General features: G+C 46.3%; 1 protein-coding gene across 1 annotated transcript in view; it reads left to right on the forward strand.

Annotated features, from left to right (window-relative positions):
• LOC125045653 overlaps window positions 1–15,000 on the forward strand; it is a 78,950-nt gene that overhangs the window by 63,490 nt on the left and 460 nt on the right. Inside the window, exons 4-17 of the mRNA XM_047643062.1 lie at window positions 3,321–3,538; window positions 6,508–6,695; window positions 7,035–7,149; window positions 7,882–8,053; window positions 9,405–9,624; window positions 9,860–11,484; window positions 11,856–12,036; window positions 12,185–12,328; window positions 12,431–12,593; window positions 12,812–12,977; window positions 13,147–13,429; window positions 13,543–13,682; window positions 14,351–14,497; window positions 14,696–15,000. The exon at window positions 14,696–15,000 is cut by the window's right edge and continues 460 nt beyond it. Of these exons, the coding sequence (XP_047499018.1) occupies window positions 3,321–3,538; window positions 6,508–6,695; window positions 7,035–7,149; window positions 7,882–8,053; window positions 9,405–9,624; window positions 9,860–11,484; window positions 11,856–12,036; window positions 12,185–12,328; window positions 12,431–12,593; window positions 12,812–12,977; window positions 13,147–13,429; window positions 13,543–13,682; window positions 14,351–14,497; window positions 14,696–15,000 (4,067 nt within the window). The remainder of the gene's footprint in view (window positions 1–3,320; window positions 3,539–6,507; window positions 6,696–7,034; window positions 7,150–7,881; window positions 8,054–9,404; window positions 9,625–9,859; window positions 11,485–11,855; window positions 12,037–12,184; window positions 12,329–12,430; window positions 12,594–12,811; window positions 12,978–13,146; window positions 13,430–13,542; window positions 13,683–14,350; window positions 14,498–14,695) is intronic.

Below are 15,000 nucleotides of genomic sequence, written 5' to 3' on the forward strand. Positions count from 1 at the left end.
GCTTATTTTTTGTCAAGCGTCACTTTGGTATTTTGGCGTTGTGCAAATTAACTATTGTCATCAGGTGTATCTTTCGTTGTACCTACAATTTAAAGTTTAGCGTGGAAGAGAACGTGGGTATTGATATATTCTCCTTACAAATTGTTTCGATGTTATGTTTGTTTCTTTACAATAGTAGACGATTGTACAATTATGGTATTAACTTTACCAATAATGTCAGTGTCTTTTAGTTAGGGGAGCGATTCCACGAGTATGTTGACTGTTTAGAAAGTTGGTTTTAGACGAGCACTACCCTCTTAGATACCACAGAGCTAAATAGTCGGCGGTAGTACTTCAATTCAAAGACGTGAAATAAATCGGAAACTTTCTACAAATTGTAGATAAAACCTCGCGGGTGTTTCTTCACGTCGCCGTAATCCACCGCTCACGTATTGCTCCTAAACTCTTTCCCTCCCAGTGCTTGGGGAGACTTTCTTTCTTTCTACTGCACTCATTGCAGCTGTTGCAAGACCGATATTTCACTGAATATAGCTGTCTTCCTCCTTTACATTTCTTCTGATTTTTTTTTTTTTCTTGTTTGTGGAAGTTGTTTTCGTTTACAATATTGTCATTGATTTCAGTATTACTGGTAATATAAATAATAAAAAATACACTGTTATTGGCATCATCATGATTGCCATTTTTTTTTTTTCGTTTTCATTATGTTATTGTTTTGTCTTCCGTCATAATGGACCCGTCTTGGGTCACGAATTTTTCAAAGCTATGCATAGAAATACGCCTCTGTTGCTGCAAAGCCAATTCTCTAGTTAACGTTTGCATACTATTTCCTCTTAATGCAAAAAAAAAAAAAAAAAAAAAAAAACTTTCTCGCCCTCCCTTTCCATCTTCTTTCATTAGGCTTTCCTCACTTTTGCTTGCTTTCCTCACTCCATTTTACTTTCTCCCTTCCTTACTCATATCATCTTCTAATTCCTATTCTGTTTTTTCCCAATTCACTTTCATATTTCCTGCACCTCCTTCCTTATTCCCTTTCCCTCTCTCTCCACTTCCACCCTTTTTTCCCCGCCCTTCTCTCGTTTTTCCCCACTTCTCCTCCTCCTCCCCTTTTCCTCCCCTCCTCCCCTTTTCCTCCCCTCCTTCTCATTACTACTACTCCCTTCCTCCTTCCTATTACTACTACTCCCTTCCTCTTTCCCCCTTTTCCTCCCCTCCTCCTCACTACTACTACTTCCTTCTCTTTTCCCTCCTCCCTTCCGTTCTCCCTTCTCCCTTATGCCTTGCAAGCGGCATTAACATGCACAACTTCCGTCCTTTATGATAAATACCGAAAGACCTTCGACTCGATTGCATGTCATTTGTCGAGTCATGCAGTCGCATCCTGTTGGTCATGCTGCCGTCTGTCGTTTGCTGTCTACTCATCTACCCGTCTGGAAACCCATTTACCTCTAATCTACCATTCTTCCTTTTCAATCGATGTCGTGTTTTGCACCATTTGATTTCCTTTCCTTTTTTTTCTGTTCATGGCACAGTAGCCATGATGTTCCCTTTCGTTCCATTTCTTTCATGTCATCCGCGTGGGAAGAAATTCCATATATTCATCGAAAGTAATTGTTGCTCTCTTATCGCTTTAACGTTCCCTTTTCTGGATTCCGTTATCTCTACATCCTCCTCTCACCTCTTCTGCTCGGTTGCGCAAGTCACCCGCCAGACCTCCTTTTTTTCGCTCTCCCATTTTCTCTCTTCTAATGTCAGTTTGAGATTCCTGCACTTCCGCTCGGGGAAATCGTCGAGACTAGCCGTTGTTTTTGTTCTCCTTTTAATTCCTTTGTGTATATATGTGTGTGTGTGTTTTTATATATATATATATATATATATATATATATGCATGTATGTATGTGTGTGTGTGTTTGTGAAACACTACCGTGTTGGTAATATAGTCAAAAAACAAAACATAATGGAGAGGCAAAGCGGTGAGCTAGTGGCAGGTGAGGACAGGTGAACAGCCTGATCCTTCGACCTGATCTGACCCTTCGCTCCCTGTCCTCACCTGCCCCGTGTTCACCGCTCTTTTATACTCCCTCCTCTCCCCCTCCCCTTGAGATCTGGAAATGGACTCTTGTCTCATTTTCAATAAATCTAGTTTATGCACTGTTTGTTTTTCTACCATACATACATAACTTCAGTATACATATACATACATATATGTACACACAAGCATATATGTACATACATCACATACCCTTTCCTTGTTTTCCATCCCACAAACCACATCGACAGTTTTTTTTTTTTTTTCTTTTACTGATGTTTAATTGTGCTGTAATTGTTATTCCCATCCTTTACCATTCTTATTGAGCCCCCCATGGTTGGGAGTTGATCCTATGATCTGAAAGGACGAAAAGGCAGATTTTTGTTTATTCTTCGGTAGTAGCTAGTGTGCACTGTAATGGAACAGGGAACGGCAGATGTGACTCCATTCTTTCGCAGCACGAGGCAACTTTTCAGTCTGATCCCATTCCCGAAGATGCTAGGTTGTCAGTTTTCATTTTCTCTCAATTAGAATTATGACATACTTATGAATTTAGATATTTAGGCACTGCAATTGAATTTATCATTACTGTTGTGATTAGAATTAGTGTTATAATCATCAATCTTCTTTGTTGAATGAATTGTTATGGACAAATTATTAGTATTTGTTGGCAAATGAGAAGTTGAGTGAAGAGTAGATTAAGGGAAGCTTTCGGGTAGAATGAAAGAGTGAAAGTAGATTAAAACTAAAAGCGGCTGTTTGCTCTCTCTTGCCTCGTAGTTATAGTCGTCATTGCACTCATTGTTAGCATTGTCACTATTAGAGTTAGTCTTGTTATTTTTTATCAAGACCGTTATTTATGTTTTATTTTTATGAGCAGTTTTTAACTTTCTAAGTAACACTGTGATGATTATCACATATTGCTGCCTCTTCTGACATTTTTGCGACCTTAATTTAATTTCATCATCAGTGTCATGCGTTTTATGTATCTCGTTAATTCTGTTTTACTGTTATTGTTGTTTCCGTAACGCTGCTTTTCTTATTGCTCCTTCGTTAATGTCGCTCTTCTTTACAGTGATTAATTTGTCATAAGGATGTATATTGGTAATCACAATTATTTTCAATATTAGCTTTATCGGTGTGAAGGTAACCGTTTTTCAGTGGCATTGCTGTGACATGTTAAAACCACTCCTGCAATCCAAACCAGTTTCAGTTTCAATTCGTTCTTAAGTCTTCGGACCCCCTTTCCTTTCCCTCTTCCGCGCGCCTAACCGCTATCCCTTCGTGCCCGCAGACACAACCTGACGGTGGGACAGGTGTCCCTCGTGCTGCCCCAGCTGGACACCATGATGACCGTCCTGGCCGAGTCCTGCCCGACCCCGCTGCCGCCGTCCTCTTGTCCGCCCTCCAGGTACCGCACCGCCGACGGCACGTGCAACAACCCCGACCAGCCGCGGTGGGGCGCCGCCAGCACGCCCTACCTCAGGCTGCTCCCGGCCTGGTACGCCGATGGTAAGTTCGATTGTTGTTCCTCTCCCTCCCTCCCTCCTCCCCTCCCTCCCTCCCTCCCTCCCTCCCTCCCTCCCTCCCTCCCTCCCTCCCTCCCTCCCTCCCTCCCTCCCTCCTTCCCTCCCTCCCTCCCTCCTTCCCTCCCTCCCTCCTTCCCTCCCTCCCTCCCTCCTTCCTTCCCTCCCTCCCTCCCTCCCTCCCTCCCTCCCTCCCTCCCTCCCTCCCTCCCTCTTTCTCTTTCTCTTTCTCTTTCTCTCTCCCCCATTGTTATCTTATTTCTACTCTTATTTCTAATTATACACCCTTTCTTTCCATATTCTTTAACAAGACTTTTATGATTTTAGTCTCCTTTCTTGCGCCAGAACAAGTTTGTACATGGATATGGTTGTCACGTTGCTGTACTATAAACATACAAAGGCCGAAAATCTTAATTGCTGTGTGGTGACCAACCCAGAGGCTATTTGCTGACCGTGTAGCGTGTCTGCTGATCCCCCTTCCCCATCCCAAAACCCCTTTGCCTCAGGGAACCCCCTCCCCTCCATGACTAGCAAATCATCACGGTGGTTGCCAACACTCTCGCTGTCGTTCATGCTCTCACTGTCACCTACATAATTTCCCTCTCACTGTCTCGGCTGTCATTGAGACCGTCAGCATTTCGTCCATCTGACGTGCTCAATTGGTTTCCTGTTTAGGGCGTTGTTGAAAGCCATATTCAGTTCGCTCTCGACTACCTCCATATCATTCCTTGACCTTCATAGCAGGGCAGTTACTTCTGTTAGTGCCAATAGGCATCAGACTCGGTGAGAGTTTCCAGTTGACTTCCTGCTATATTCTACGTTGTGAGGGCGGCTGTGTGTCGTAACAGAAGCCAGACTTTACTTGTGTTTTGCAGTCTTGCGAGTCTTCGTCCCAGACTGCGGTCCCCATCTATTTTCATCATTATTTTGTCTTTCTTGCACTCGTATCTCTCTGCCTTTCTTTTAGTCTTCTGGTATATCAATTTTTTCCTGCGCATTGTTTTGATGTAGAAAGGAATTGAATGGCCTTTGTATACAAATTTACAATAGAATAAAATCGAATCTCCAGTGGCCAGACATCCGGCCTCAAGTGCTGCCCATTATTGTCACGGTCGTCAGTCAGTCCCATCACTACAGGGTGGTCCTTTGTTAGTAATTGGTTGCCCTATTTTTTTTCCGAGGAACTCCTTTGATTATCCATATCATAGCCCCTACGTTTACTTAACTCTCCCTATTATCTGGAATTCAGGAGACGGGAACTGGATTACATAATGATGCCAAATATGAATAAAAAGAGTCCGTTCTCCCTCTTTGAATGAGGCAAAGAAGTCAAAAGGTCGCACACAAATAAGTGAAAATATCCAACACCCTCTTTATGTCTGTACACATCAGACGTCGTAATTCAAAAATAAGCACGTGGAACTTCAAGTCACGGGTCCCAAAAGTCCAATTATCCGCAAAAAAGTAAAGCATTTCCCAACTTCTTCGGATTATATGATGAGAAAAACGTCGCGATGTTGTGAAACAAACCATAATTGCGAGGAAACGTTCATGAAGAGCACAGGAAGAGAACGGCCTTGTATGCGCATTCATGTGGATGTAAACGCGAACGCACCCTTTGTAGGTCTTAAAATAGCCAGTGAATGTCGTCTTTCACCGATTAGCCTGCTCCTCTTCGCCGACAATCACGTTTGTGCTTTTCTGACCAAGTATTTAAAATGGATAATAGAACAGAGGGAGACGTATAGCTCATTACTCATGTGGGAGTCGCGCTCTAAACGAATGACAGGCTCGCTAACCAGAGGGCCACGAGCGTGAAACAGCGTACCTTCCGTATGGCCAGGGCGGCCACCGGAGCAAAGCCACGTTCTCTCCAAGTACCATCCTTGAGCAACTAACAATTACATCATTACTGGCAGACTGCCGAGTGGAACAGCGCCGCCCCTCCCCCTCCCTCCTCCCTCTTCCCTCCTCCCTCCTCCCTCCTCCCTCCTCCCTCCTCCCTCCTCCCTCCTCCCTCTTCCCTCTTCCCTCTTCCCTCTTCCCTCTTCCCTCTTCCCTCTTCCCTCTTCCCTCTTCCCTCCTCCCTTTTCCCTCTTCCCTCTTCCCTCTTCCCTCTTCCCTCTTCCCTCTTCCCTCTTCCCTCTTCCCTCTTCCCTCTTCCCTCTTCCCTCCTCCCTCTTCCCTCCTCCCTCCTCCCTCCTCCCTCCTCCCTCCTCCCTCCTCCCTCCTCCCTCCTCCCTCCTCCCTCCTCCCTCCTCCCTCCTCCATTCCCCATCCACCCTACATATCACCCAGGGGAGGGGAGGCCTACCAGGGATAACCCCCCTCTCCCCACGTGTGTCTACTAACGGAATATTTCCTCTCGCTTTCATCTGGATTAAGCAGTCTGTATGTTCTCTCTCTCTCTCTCTCTCTCTCTCTCTCTCTCTCTCTCTCTCTCTCTCTCTCTCTCTCTCTCTCTCTCTCTCTCTCTCTCTCTTCCTCCTCTTCCTCCTCTTCCTCCTCTTCCTCCTCTTCCTCTTCCTCTTCCTCTTCCTCTTCCTCTTCCTCTTCCTCTTCCTCTCCCTCTCCCTCTCCCTCTCCCTCTCCCTCTCCCTCTCCCTCTCCCTCTCCCTCTCCCTCTCCCTCTCCCTCTCCCTCTCCCTCTCCCTCTCGCTCTTCCTCTCGCTCTTCCTCTCGCTCTTCCTCTCGCTCTTCCTCTCGCTCTTACCCCCCCCCCTCTCCTCCTTCCTTCTTTTCCTTTTTCTCTCTTTATCTCGCTCTCCCCCTCCTCTCTCATTTGCTCTTCCTTTCCTTTCCTCCCTCCCTCTCCCGCCTCCCTTCACTTCTTCCTTCTTCCTTTCTTTTATCACTTTTCCGCCCTCCCCTTTTTCTTTGTCACGTGCAGTGGATCAACAATAAATATAAGTAATTAATATATCATAATCACCGCCTAATGACTCTACTTTCCAGGTGTTTCCTCTCCTCGCGCCTCCCTGGCTGGCACGCCCCTCCCATCAGCCGCCCGCGTGTCTGAAGCCGCCCACTCCGGGAATGTCCAAACCCACGCCCATGTGTCACTCCTGGCTGCGGTGTGGGGCGAGCATATTGCCCACGATCTCTCCCGCACCGTCGTGGCCGAGGGCGTCCGTGGAGAGAGGGTGAGTGTCGGCGGTGCATCTTCAGAAGGACTTTCTTCAGGTTTAAGTGACAGTCTGATTCCTCGATGGTCGGAATTTTTAGCTCCATTCTTATCTGTTTCTAAAATGGGATAAACAAGGGAGGAATCATTTAAAGTTAAGGTTTTGTAGATAATCAGAAAGTCCTGAGTTTACGGAAATACTTTCACCCTCACTATCAGATATTGGTTTTAGAAAGCTCAAAGGACTCCATATCTAGATAACAGCTTAGTTACCGTGACAAATGTTTAATATGGGAGTAAACACGGGATCTTTTGGCTGCGGTGTTTTCATGTACACTTTTGATTCTGTTTTGTCCAGCTGCGGTGCTGTGGGGTGTCGGAGCCTCACCCCGAGTGCCTGCCCATCTTGTCCAACGGCCAGTGCGTCGAGTACGCCCGCTCGGCCCCCGCCACCACCACCGACTGCGCCCTCGGTAAGTGCCTCGCCCAACTCGCCCCTTGCGAAGCTTTTGTTTCTTTCAGCTGGAGGCTAAGTTCAGGGAAGAAAGCGAACTTAGATCCTTTCCGATGCAGCATTAACCTCCCCTTAATGATCGTCGTGAACATCATCATCAGTGGTAATCATTCAAGATCATTTATTTGACATCCTTCATTTTCATCAACATTATATCCACTTTAAAGACCAAAGGAACAAACAAACAATTTAATGGCCGCAAGATTGCTGTAGTTGTTGCAATGACTTGCAGGTATTACCTGCGGAAGCGACCGCGGGTTGCTGTTAATATACACTGTAATATTTTCACACCTTAACATAGAATTTAGCAGTCGGACGTTACGCTTTTTAGGACGCTTCCGAAAGTTGTTGGAATTTCTGCTGGGCGGGTTGAGGCCATGAATGGGTTGGAGCGCATAATGGGTTTTGCGTGTTTGTGCTTGCAAGAAGGCGAGTGTTCGGACCTCCAAAACCTTGAGTAGATTTGTATGTCACTCTGTAAATTGATGGGTTAGGTGATTTGTGATCTTCATGGGTCTTTCATTGAGAAGGTTTTGATATATCACTTGACAGGCTGATCTTTGTAGAAGCAAAATACCTTATCAATGAATTCGAGAAACGGCTTGAACCAATGAATGAAGGCGAGTATATTTCTATGTTTGCCATACTTTTAGGTCTAATGTAACGTGTAGTAACGTTTTCCTACCCACAGGTGTTCGCGAACAGCTCAACGGCGCCACCTCGTTCTTGGATGGATCCGCTGTCTACGGATCTTCAAAGAGGGAGACCGACGCCCTTAGACTTTTCGAGAACGGTCACCTCAAGACACAAGCAGACTGGCTGCTTCCACGTGCCACGTCCCATACTTGCAAAGATGCTATGATGTAAGAATTCCTCTTTTTGTGGAACCGCGATAAAGGTAAACAGAAGGGAAAGGCAAGTGACAACAGAAAGATCCGTTATTTAAAACAAAAGTCATTTATTTTTTGCCTCGCCTACCGACTGGATGTTGTCACAGTAAATGCCACAACCGCAATAATAATAATTCCTCTTATGTCAACAATGTCATAATTAGCTTCATGGGACCCGCGCTTCTCGTTTCACAACCAAGTCCAGAAGCAGTCAGCCTCCAACAGACGCGCCATATGTCTGGGAAAGTCAGATTCGTCTGTAATAGTTTTACCCAGTGAACACATTCGTGTATATAGTGCCAAATTAGTGGTGCACATGAAGTAAGCACATATATATATGTGTGTGTGTAAACGTATGTGTATGTATATGTATATGTATATGTATATGTATATGTATATATGTGTAAATATATGCATATGTACACTCACTCACTCACTCACTCACTCACTCACTCACTCACTCACTCACTCACTCACTCACTCACTCACTCACTCACTCACTCACTCACTCACACACACACACACACACACACACACACACACACACACACACACACACACACACACACACACACACACACACACACACACACACACATACATACACACACACACATATACATATATACATATATACATATACATATACATATACATATACATATACATATACATATACATATATATAGATATACGCATATGTGTGTGTGTATAAATATGTACTCATGTCTATATATGTATACATATATATATATACATATGATATATATCCACACCCACACACACCATGTCTATATACATTTGTATTTATAAATGTCCTAATAAACGTAAGCCGAGAGATAGATAAGAATTGATATTGCAAAACATTAGAAGAGCGGAGTCTTATCACCCTTCACTGCAGAGTCGTAGCTTCATTCCTTTTTGCCAGTCACTGCATTACAACATGTGTTAATGTGTGCAATGCTCGTGCCGATTTCCCTGTTCTCCCTTTCCCGTAAGAATGTTAGCCTATGTCTCGTTTGGCTGCAAAAGGGTTCGTGGTTTCCTTGGTTACTTGTGGGCTTCTTGGCTCGCTGTCTTCATTCCCGGCGAACCTGTTATCTTGATTGCCGTAAAGATTGCATGTTAGAACAAAGGTGAACGTATATGTCATTAACTATATTCTAACTTTATGAAGTTAGTTTCTCGATACACAAAAAAAGAGAATAATATATTGTGTATATACTCGCTAATCCAGTACTTTACTGAAATAAAAAGCAAAATTTTTCAGATCTTTGGCGCAGCTTATAATAGTGGCACACGTAATGACCAAATTCTCTTCCAGGTGCTTCCTGGGAGGCGACCTCCGGCTCAACACCCACGCCGGCCTGGCCGCCCTCCAGACGCTACTCGTGCACGAGCACAACCGCATCGCATCCATGCTTTCCGAGCTCAACACGCAGTGGGGCGACGACACCGTCTTCGAGGAGACGCGCGCTATTGTGTCGGCACAGCTCCAGCATATTACCTACAAGGAATTTCTGCCGACGCTGTTGGGGATGCAGGTAAGAGGTCTGGGGGCAATAGCCAGGTTATCAGTAATTGGGTAACTTATAACAGTTATAACGCATTTCGATTTGATATACCGATTATCCGTTATGTATATTTTGTAATGCATTTTGAATTTTAATATGTTAAAGAATCATGTTTTTATTTTACTTATCTAATATTCGTAGAATATACATTAAACATACTGTAAATAATTTGCGTTTTAATAATCTCCAACTTCTTGCATTGCAGGTTGTCGAAGAGAATGAACTAACCCCTTTGGCAAATGGCTTTTACCATGGCTACGACATTACGATTGAGCCTGGTGTCTTTAACTCCGTAGCGACATCTGTGCTGAAGCTGGTTCTGACACTGCTGCCCGATTTCCTTCCCCTGGCCCATGAGCAGCTTCCTTTGGGCATGACCGCACTCAACATGTCTATCTTGTACAAACCCAATGCCTACGAGCAGCTCATCAAGGGAATGATCGGCTCCAATGCCCTAACCTTCGATCCTGCAGTAAGCAATTCTGTCAGAGGATACTTAGGCGGCATTGATTTGGTGGCACGAGCAGTCCAAAATGGACGTGACCATGGACTTCCTCCCTACGTGGTCTGGCGGCCACTTTGCAGCAGACGACCTTCGCGCACCTTTGATGATCTGTCTGACGTTATGGACCATGATCAGATTACTCGGCTTCGTTCCCTTTTTGCCGATGTTGCCGACATCGACCTCTTTACAGGCATCATCTCTGAGAGGCCTTTGGATGGCGCCTTGGTGGGTCCCACTGCAGCGTGCCTGCTGGCCTTGCAGTTCAAGGTGCTGAGACAGACTGATAGGTATTGGTATGAGAACGACATTCCACCTGCAGCCTTCAGCAAAGAACAGCTGTTCGAGATCCGTAAGAGCACGATGGCACGATTGGTCTGTGACAACGTTCCCGGCCTAGACAGTGTCCCCCGCTCAGCCTTCCTTGCTCGCGATCAGTTCCTGAATGCCCCCGTCCCCTGCACTGACCTGGACTCTATGGACTTGGGAGCCTGGAAGACTCGCGGCAAAGTGGTGCTGGCAGAGGACATCCTTCACAGCGTTGTAGAGAAGGGTAAGCAAGCCGTGGAAAAGAGACGGCAAATGGAGAAGCGCATCTTCGAGAAGGGTCTTGTAGCAGGCTCCAAATCCCCAGTAGGTTCTGCTTATGCCAACAACAAGCCCAACCCCACTTCGCTTATTCTGGCCAACACTTCAGTCCTCTTGGAAGCCACTAGCCAGGAGCTCATGACAATCATGCATGACAGAAGGGTGCGGCGACAAATCCAAGGCCTTAGCAACGAGTTCGATTCTCTAGACTTGAACTTGCCGTCGGTCGACATCTCCGGTCTGGTACCCCCGGCGCCCCTCATTCGCCAGTGCCGCGAGACCGAAGAGCACCGGTCATGCGACGCCCGCCATCCCTTCAGGACCATCAGCGGCCACTGCAACAACCTCAGACGTCCTGACTTCGGCCGCTCTAACACGGTATTTGCCCGCATGCTTCCCGCCGGATACGACGACGGCATTTCAGCATCCAGAACCCGCTCTGTGACCGGCAGCAGCCTTCCTTCCCCTCGAACCATCTCCACTACCATTCACAATGACATCTCGCATCTCCATGCTCGCTACACTCTCATGGTCATGCAGTTCGGACAGTTCTTGGATCACGACATCACGTTCACGCCCGTCAACAAGGGATTCCAGAACTCCATCTTGGACTGCCGCGATTGCGAGTCGCAACAACGGGTCCATCCCGAGTGCTTACCCATCCCCGTTCCCGACAATGATCCCTACTATCCTTCTGTCAACATCTCATCCGGACGTCCCTTCTGCATCGCCTTCACCAGGTAGTGATGCTACTAAAGCAGCTCATCTTTAATAGAAGCCTAAAGCGTCAAATTGTGTTCAATTTGTTTTCTCTGTTTATCTGATGCTTCAAACGACAATGTTTTTTTATCCATAAGAATAGTGTGGGATGAAATATTGCTATTAATTGTTAACTAGATTCTTAGCATACATATTCCAGTAAAATTCTCAGAAAATTCCCCTTGACCACAAAAAATGTTAACTCCTTTATTTCCCATTATTGATTTTATCTTGGGAGAATGGAAAGCATATATTTGATGAGCTCGCTTCATAGTTATTGTATACATAAAAGTCTGCTATAAAGAAATCTGGAAAAATTAAGAAATTAATTCACTGTCATGTATTCCTCCAGGTCCCTCCCCGGCCAGCAGACCCTCGGCCCTCGTGAACAGATCAACCAAAACACGGCCTTCCTGGATGCCTCTCATATCTACGGTCAGGAGCTCTGTGAGGCACGCGAGCTACGGGGCAGCCAGAACGGCCATCTGAATGTGACTAGCCACCCCATCCGTGGCAAACCCCTTCTACCACAAGTATGTCAACAGATACCTTGTTAGAAATTTCCTTTTAGTTGACGCAATTTTTAACACATGCTTTCACAAAATTACAATAAATAACTGGTTTATTTTCCCTACTGCCTCCCTCCTGAACACTCCTCAACGTTCATCTCGCCCTGTGCAGGAAACTGGCAACCCCGAGTGCAAGGCAGATTCCGGGCGCTGCTTCAGGGCTGGGGACTCCAGGTCGTCAGAACAACCTGGCCTGGCCGTCGTTCACACGGTCTGGATGAGAGAACACAACCGCATTGCCGACGGACTGGCGAGGGTAAGAGTCGTTGATTTTCTGAGATTAGTCATCTACTTACTCGGTTTGTGTTTATTTGCACGCCACTGACCATGCACTACTCACTCACTCACTTCCCCGCAGGTGAATCCTCATTGGGACGACGAGCGACTTTACCAAGAAGCGCGAAGAATCGTCACTGCACAGTGGCAGCATGTTGTGTACAATGAGTTCCTGCCACGCGTCCTGGGATGGAACGCTATGCAGCTCTATTCACTGAGACTCAAGCCGGAAGGATACTATGCAGGTCAGTTGTGTGAATCATGAGGAACTTGTTTAATTTACAAACCAGTTTAAATCAACTAATGCTTTAGTGTTCTGCCAAGAAATATGGTCTTGCGATCTTGTGATATATGGTCTATCATTTCCAAGGTAAAATAATGACATAGACCCAATAAACTAATACTTTTGTCATACCATCCATTGCTAAAAAGCTGGCTAACTCTCCTCCCTTCTCTCTTGCAGAATACGACGCCAACTGTAACCCAGGAATCCTCAATGAATTTGCAACCGCTGCCTTCCGCTTCGGCCACTCACTGATCCGACGCACAATGCAGCGCATGGACTCCACTTTCAGGGAGACCCACGTGGGTGTAAAGCTCAGAGATACCTTCTTTAACCCGGACATGCTGTAAGTCTGTGTTCTTTGGCATTTTGCCTTCTCTTCCATCGTCACATCAGTTCCCCTTCATGATGGCTACATGTCTTAGATCTAAAATCCCTTCGTTTGACCAACATCTCTCTAACATTTAAGATCCCTGTACCGAAATTCGCAACCTCACTCGCCCTCTCTCCTTCAGCCTCGAGTTCCAGATGATCGACGAGCTTGTCCGCGGCCTCATCTCCACACCGATGGAAACTCTCGACAACTTCCTAACGGAGGAGATCACCAACCACTTGTTCGAAGACGCAGCCATTCCGTTCTCCGGCCTCGATCTCGCGGCTCTCAACATCCAGCGCGGAAGAGAACATGGCCTCCGCTCCTATAACGAGTACCGAGCCGTGTGCAACCTCCGGCGTGCCAGAACCTTCGAGGATCTGTCGAGGGAGATCAAGCCGGAGTTGATCGAAAAGCTGAAGAGGGTAAGCCGAGGCTTAAACCGCCTGATTGTAAAGAAAATTAAGTGATATGGATTCACCAAAACTTACATAAAATGACGCATTACATAGACCTTAATATTAACGACTACTTGCAGGTGTACAAGAGCGTCGAGGACATCGATCTGTTCACTGGTGGCCTGTGTGAGACGCCCCTCCAAGGCGGCATCATCGGACCGACATTCGGCTGTGTCATTGGCCTTCAGTTCTCTTTCCTCAGAAAGTGCGATCGTTTCTGGTAAGTATTTGTGGGTGGATTACCTCCATTTGTCTCCTACAGAAAGTACCAGTGAATAGAAAAGGCAAAGCAATAGATACTAAATATACATTTTCATTCTCCAGTTAAGCATGGTACGTTAAAAATTAACATGAACATTAATTTCTTATATGGAAATAAACAAGCAAATTGTCTTTCTCTATCTCCATCCATCCATCCATCCATCCATCCATCCATCCATCCATCCATCCATCCATCCATCCATCCATCCATCCATCCATCCATCCATCCATCCATCCATCCATCCATCCATCCATACATCCATCCATACATCCATCCATACATCCATACATCCATACATCCATACATCCATCCATCCATCCATACATCCATCCATACATCCATCCATACATCCATCCATCCATACATCCATACATCCACATTTTCATATACATTTACTGATACATTTACTGATACATTTACTGATACATTTACTTATATATTTACATGCAGTATGTACATTTACACATACACACATATATATGTATATGCAGGTGCAAATGGAAATACGTTTACATGTACACGAACGTAAACGTATATTCATATATAAATCCATTCATACTCTCATTCATCTCCTGTCTTTGTTGCATCTGCTCCCCTGCCCTGACGCCCGCCCCCTCCTCCCGCAGGTACGAGACGTCGGACGCCAGCCTTCGCTTCTCGGAGGAGCAGCTGGCGGACATCCGCAAGGTGACGATGGCGTCGCTCATTTGCGAGAACTGCGACGTAGTCGAGCAGATCCAGAGGGGCGTTTTCGACATGCCTCATGCTTTCCTGTAAGTTTTTTTTTTTTTTTTTTTTTGCACGTGTCTTAATGGAAGGAAAATGTTTGGGTGAATAACATACAGGGCTGAATTCAGGAATGCAAAGCCAAGATTCAAAGGCGTTATGTTTCCTTGGGGTTCCTGGCGGAGACTTTCCTTGGGCATTGCCTGCCTCCCCCGCGGTCCTAACGGCCCCTCCTTCCCTTCCAGCAACCCACGCGTCCCGTGCGCCGCCGTCGGCAAAGTGAACCTCGACTTGTGGAGGGACGCCAACACGTGTGTCATCGGCAACCAAGCTGTGGGCATCGGCGAGACCCGGACACCCACGCCCTGCACACTCTGCACCTGCACGACCGCAGGGGCACAGTGCCAGACGGTCAAGGTCAACTGCTTCGAACTGCGGTCGCGCTTCCGTCTCGATGAAATCCTTCGAGATAATGTTTGTCGTGCTCAGTGCGGCAACATCCTCGACCCCAACCGCCCCGCCCAGCCCTCGCCTCCCGAAGTGCGCCCGC

Source organism: Penaeus chinensis, chromosome 37 (assembly GCF_019202785.1).
Source record: "Penaeus chinensis breed Huanghai No. 1 chromosome 37, ASM1920278v2, whole genome shotgun sequence".
In the NCBI taxonomy this organism is placed as follows: Eukaryota; Metazoa; Arthropoda; class Malacostraca; order Decapoda; family Penaeidae; genus Penaeus; species Penaeus chinensis.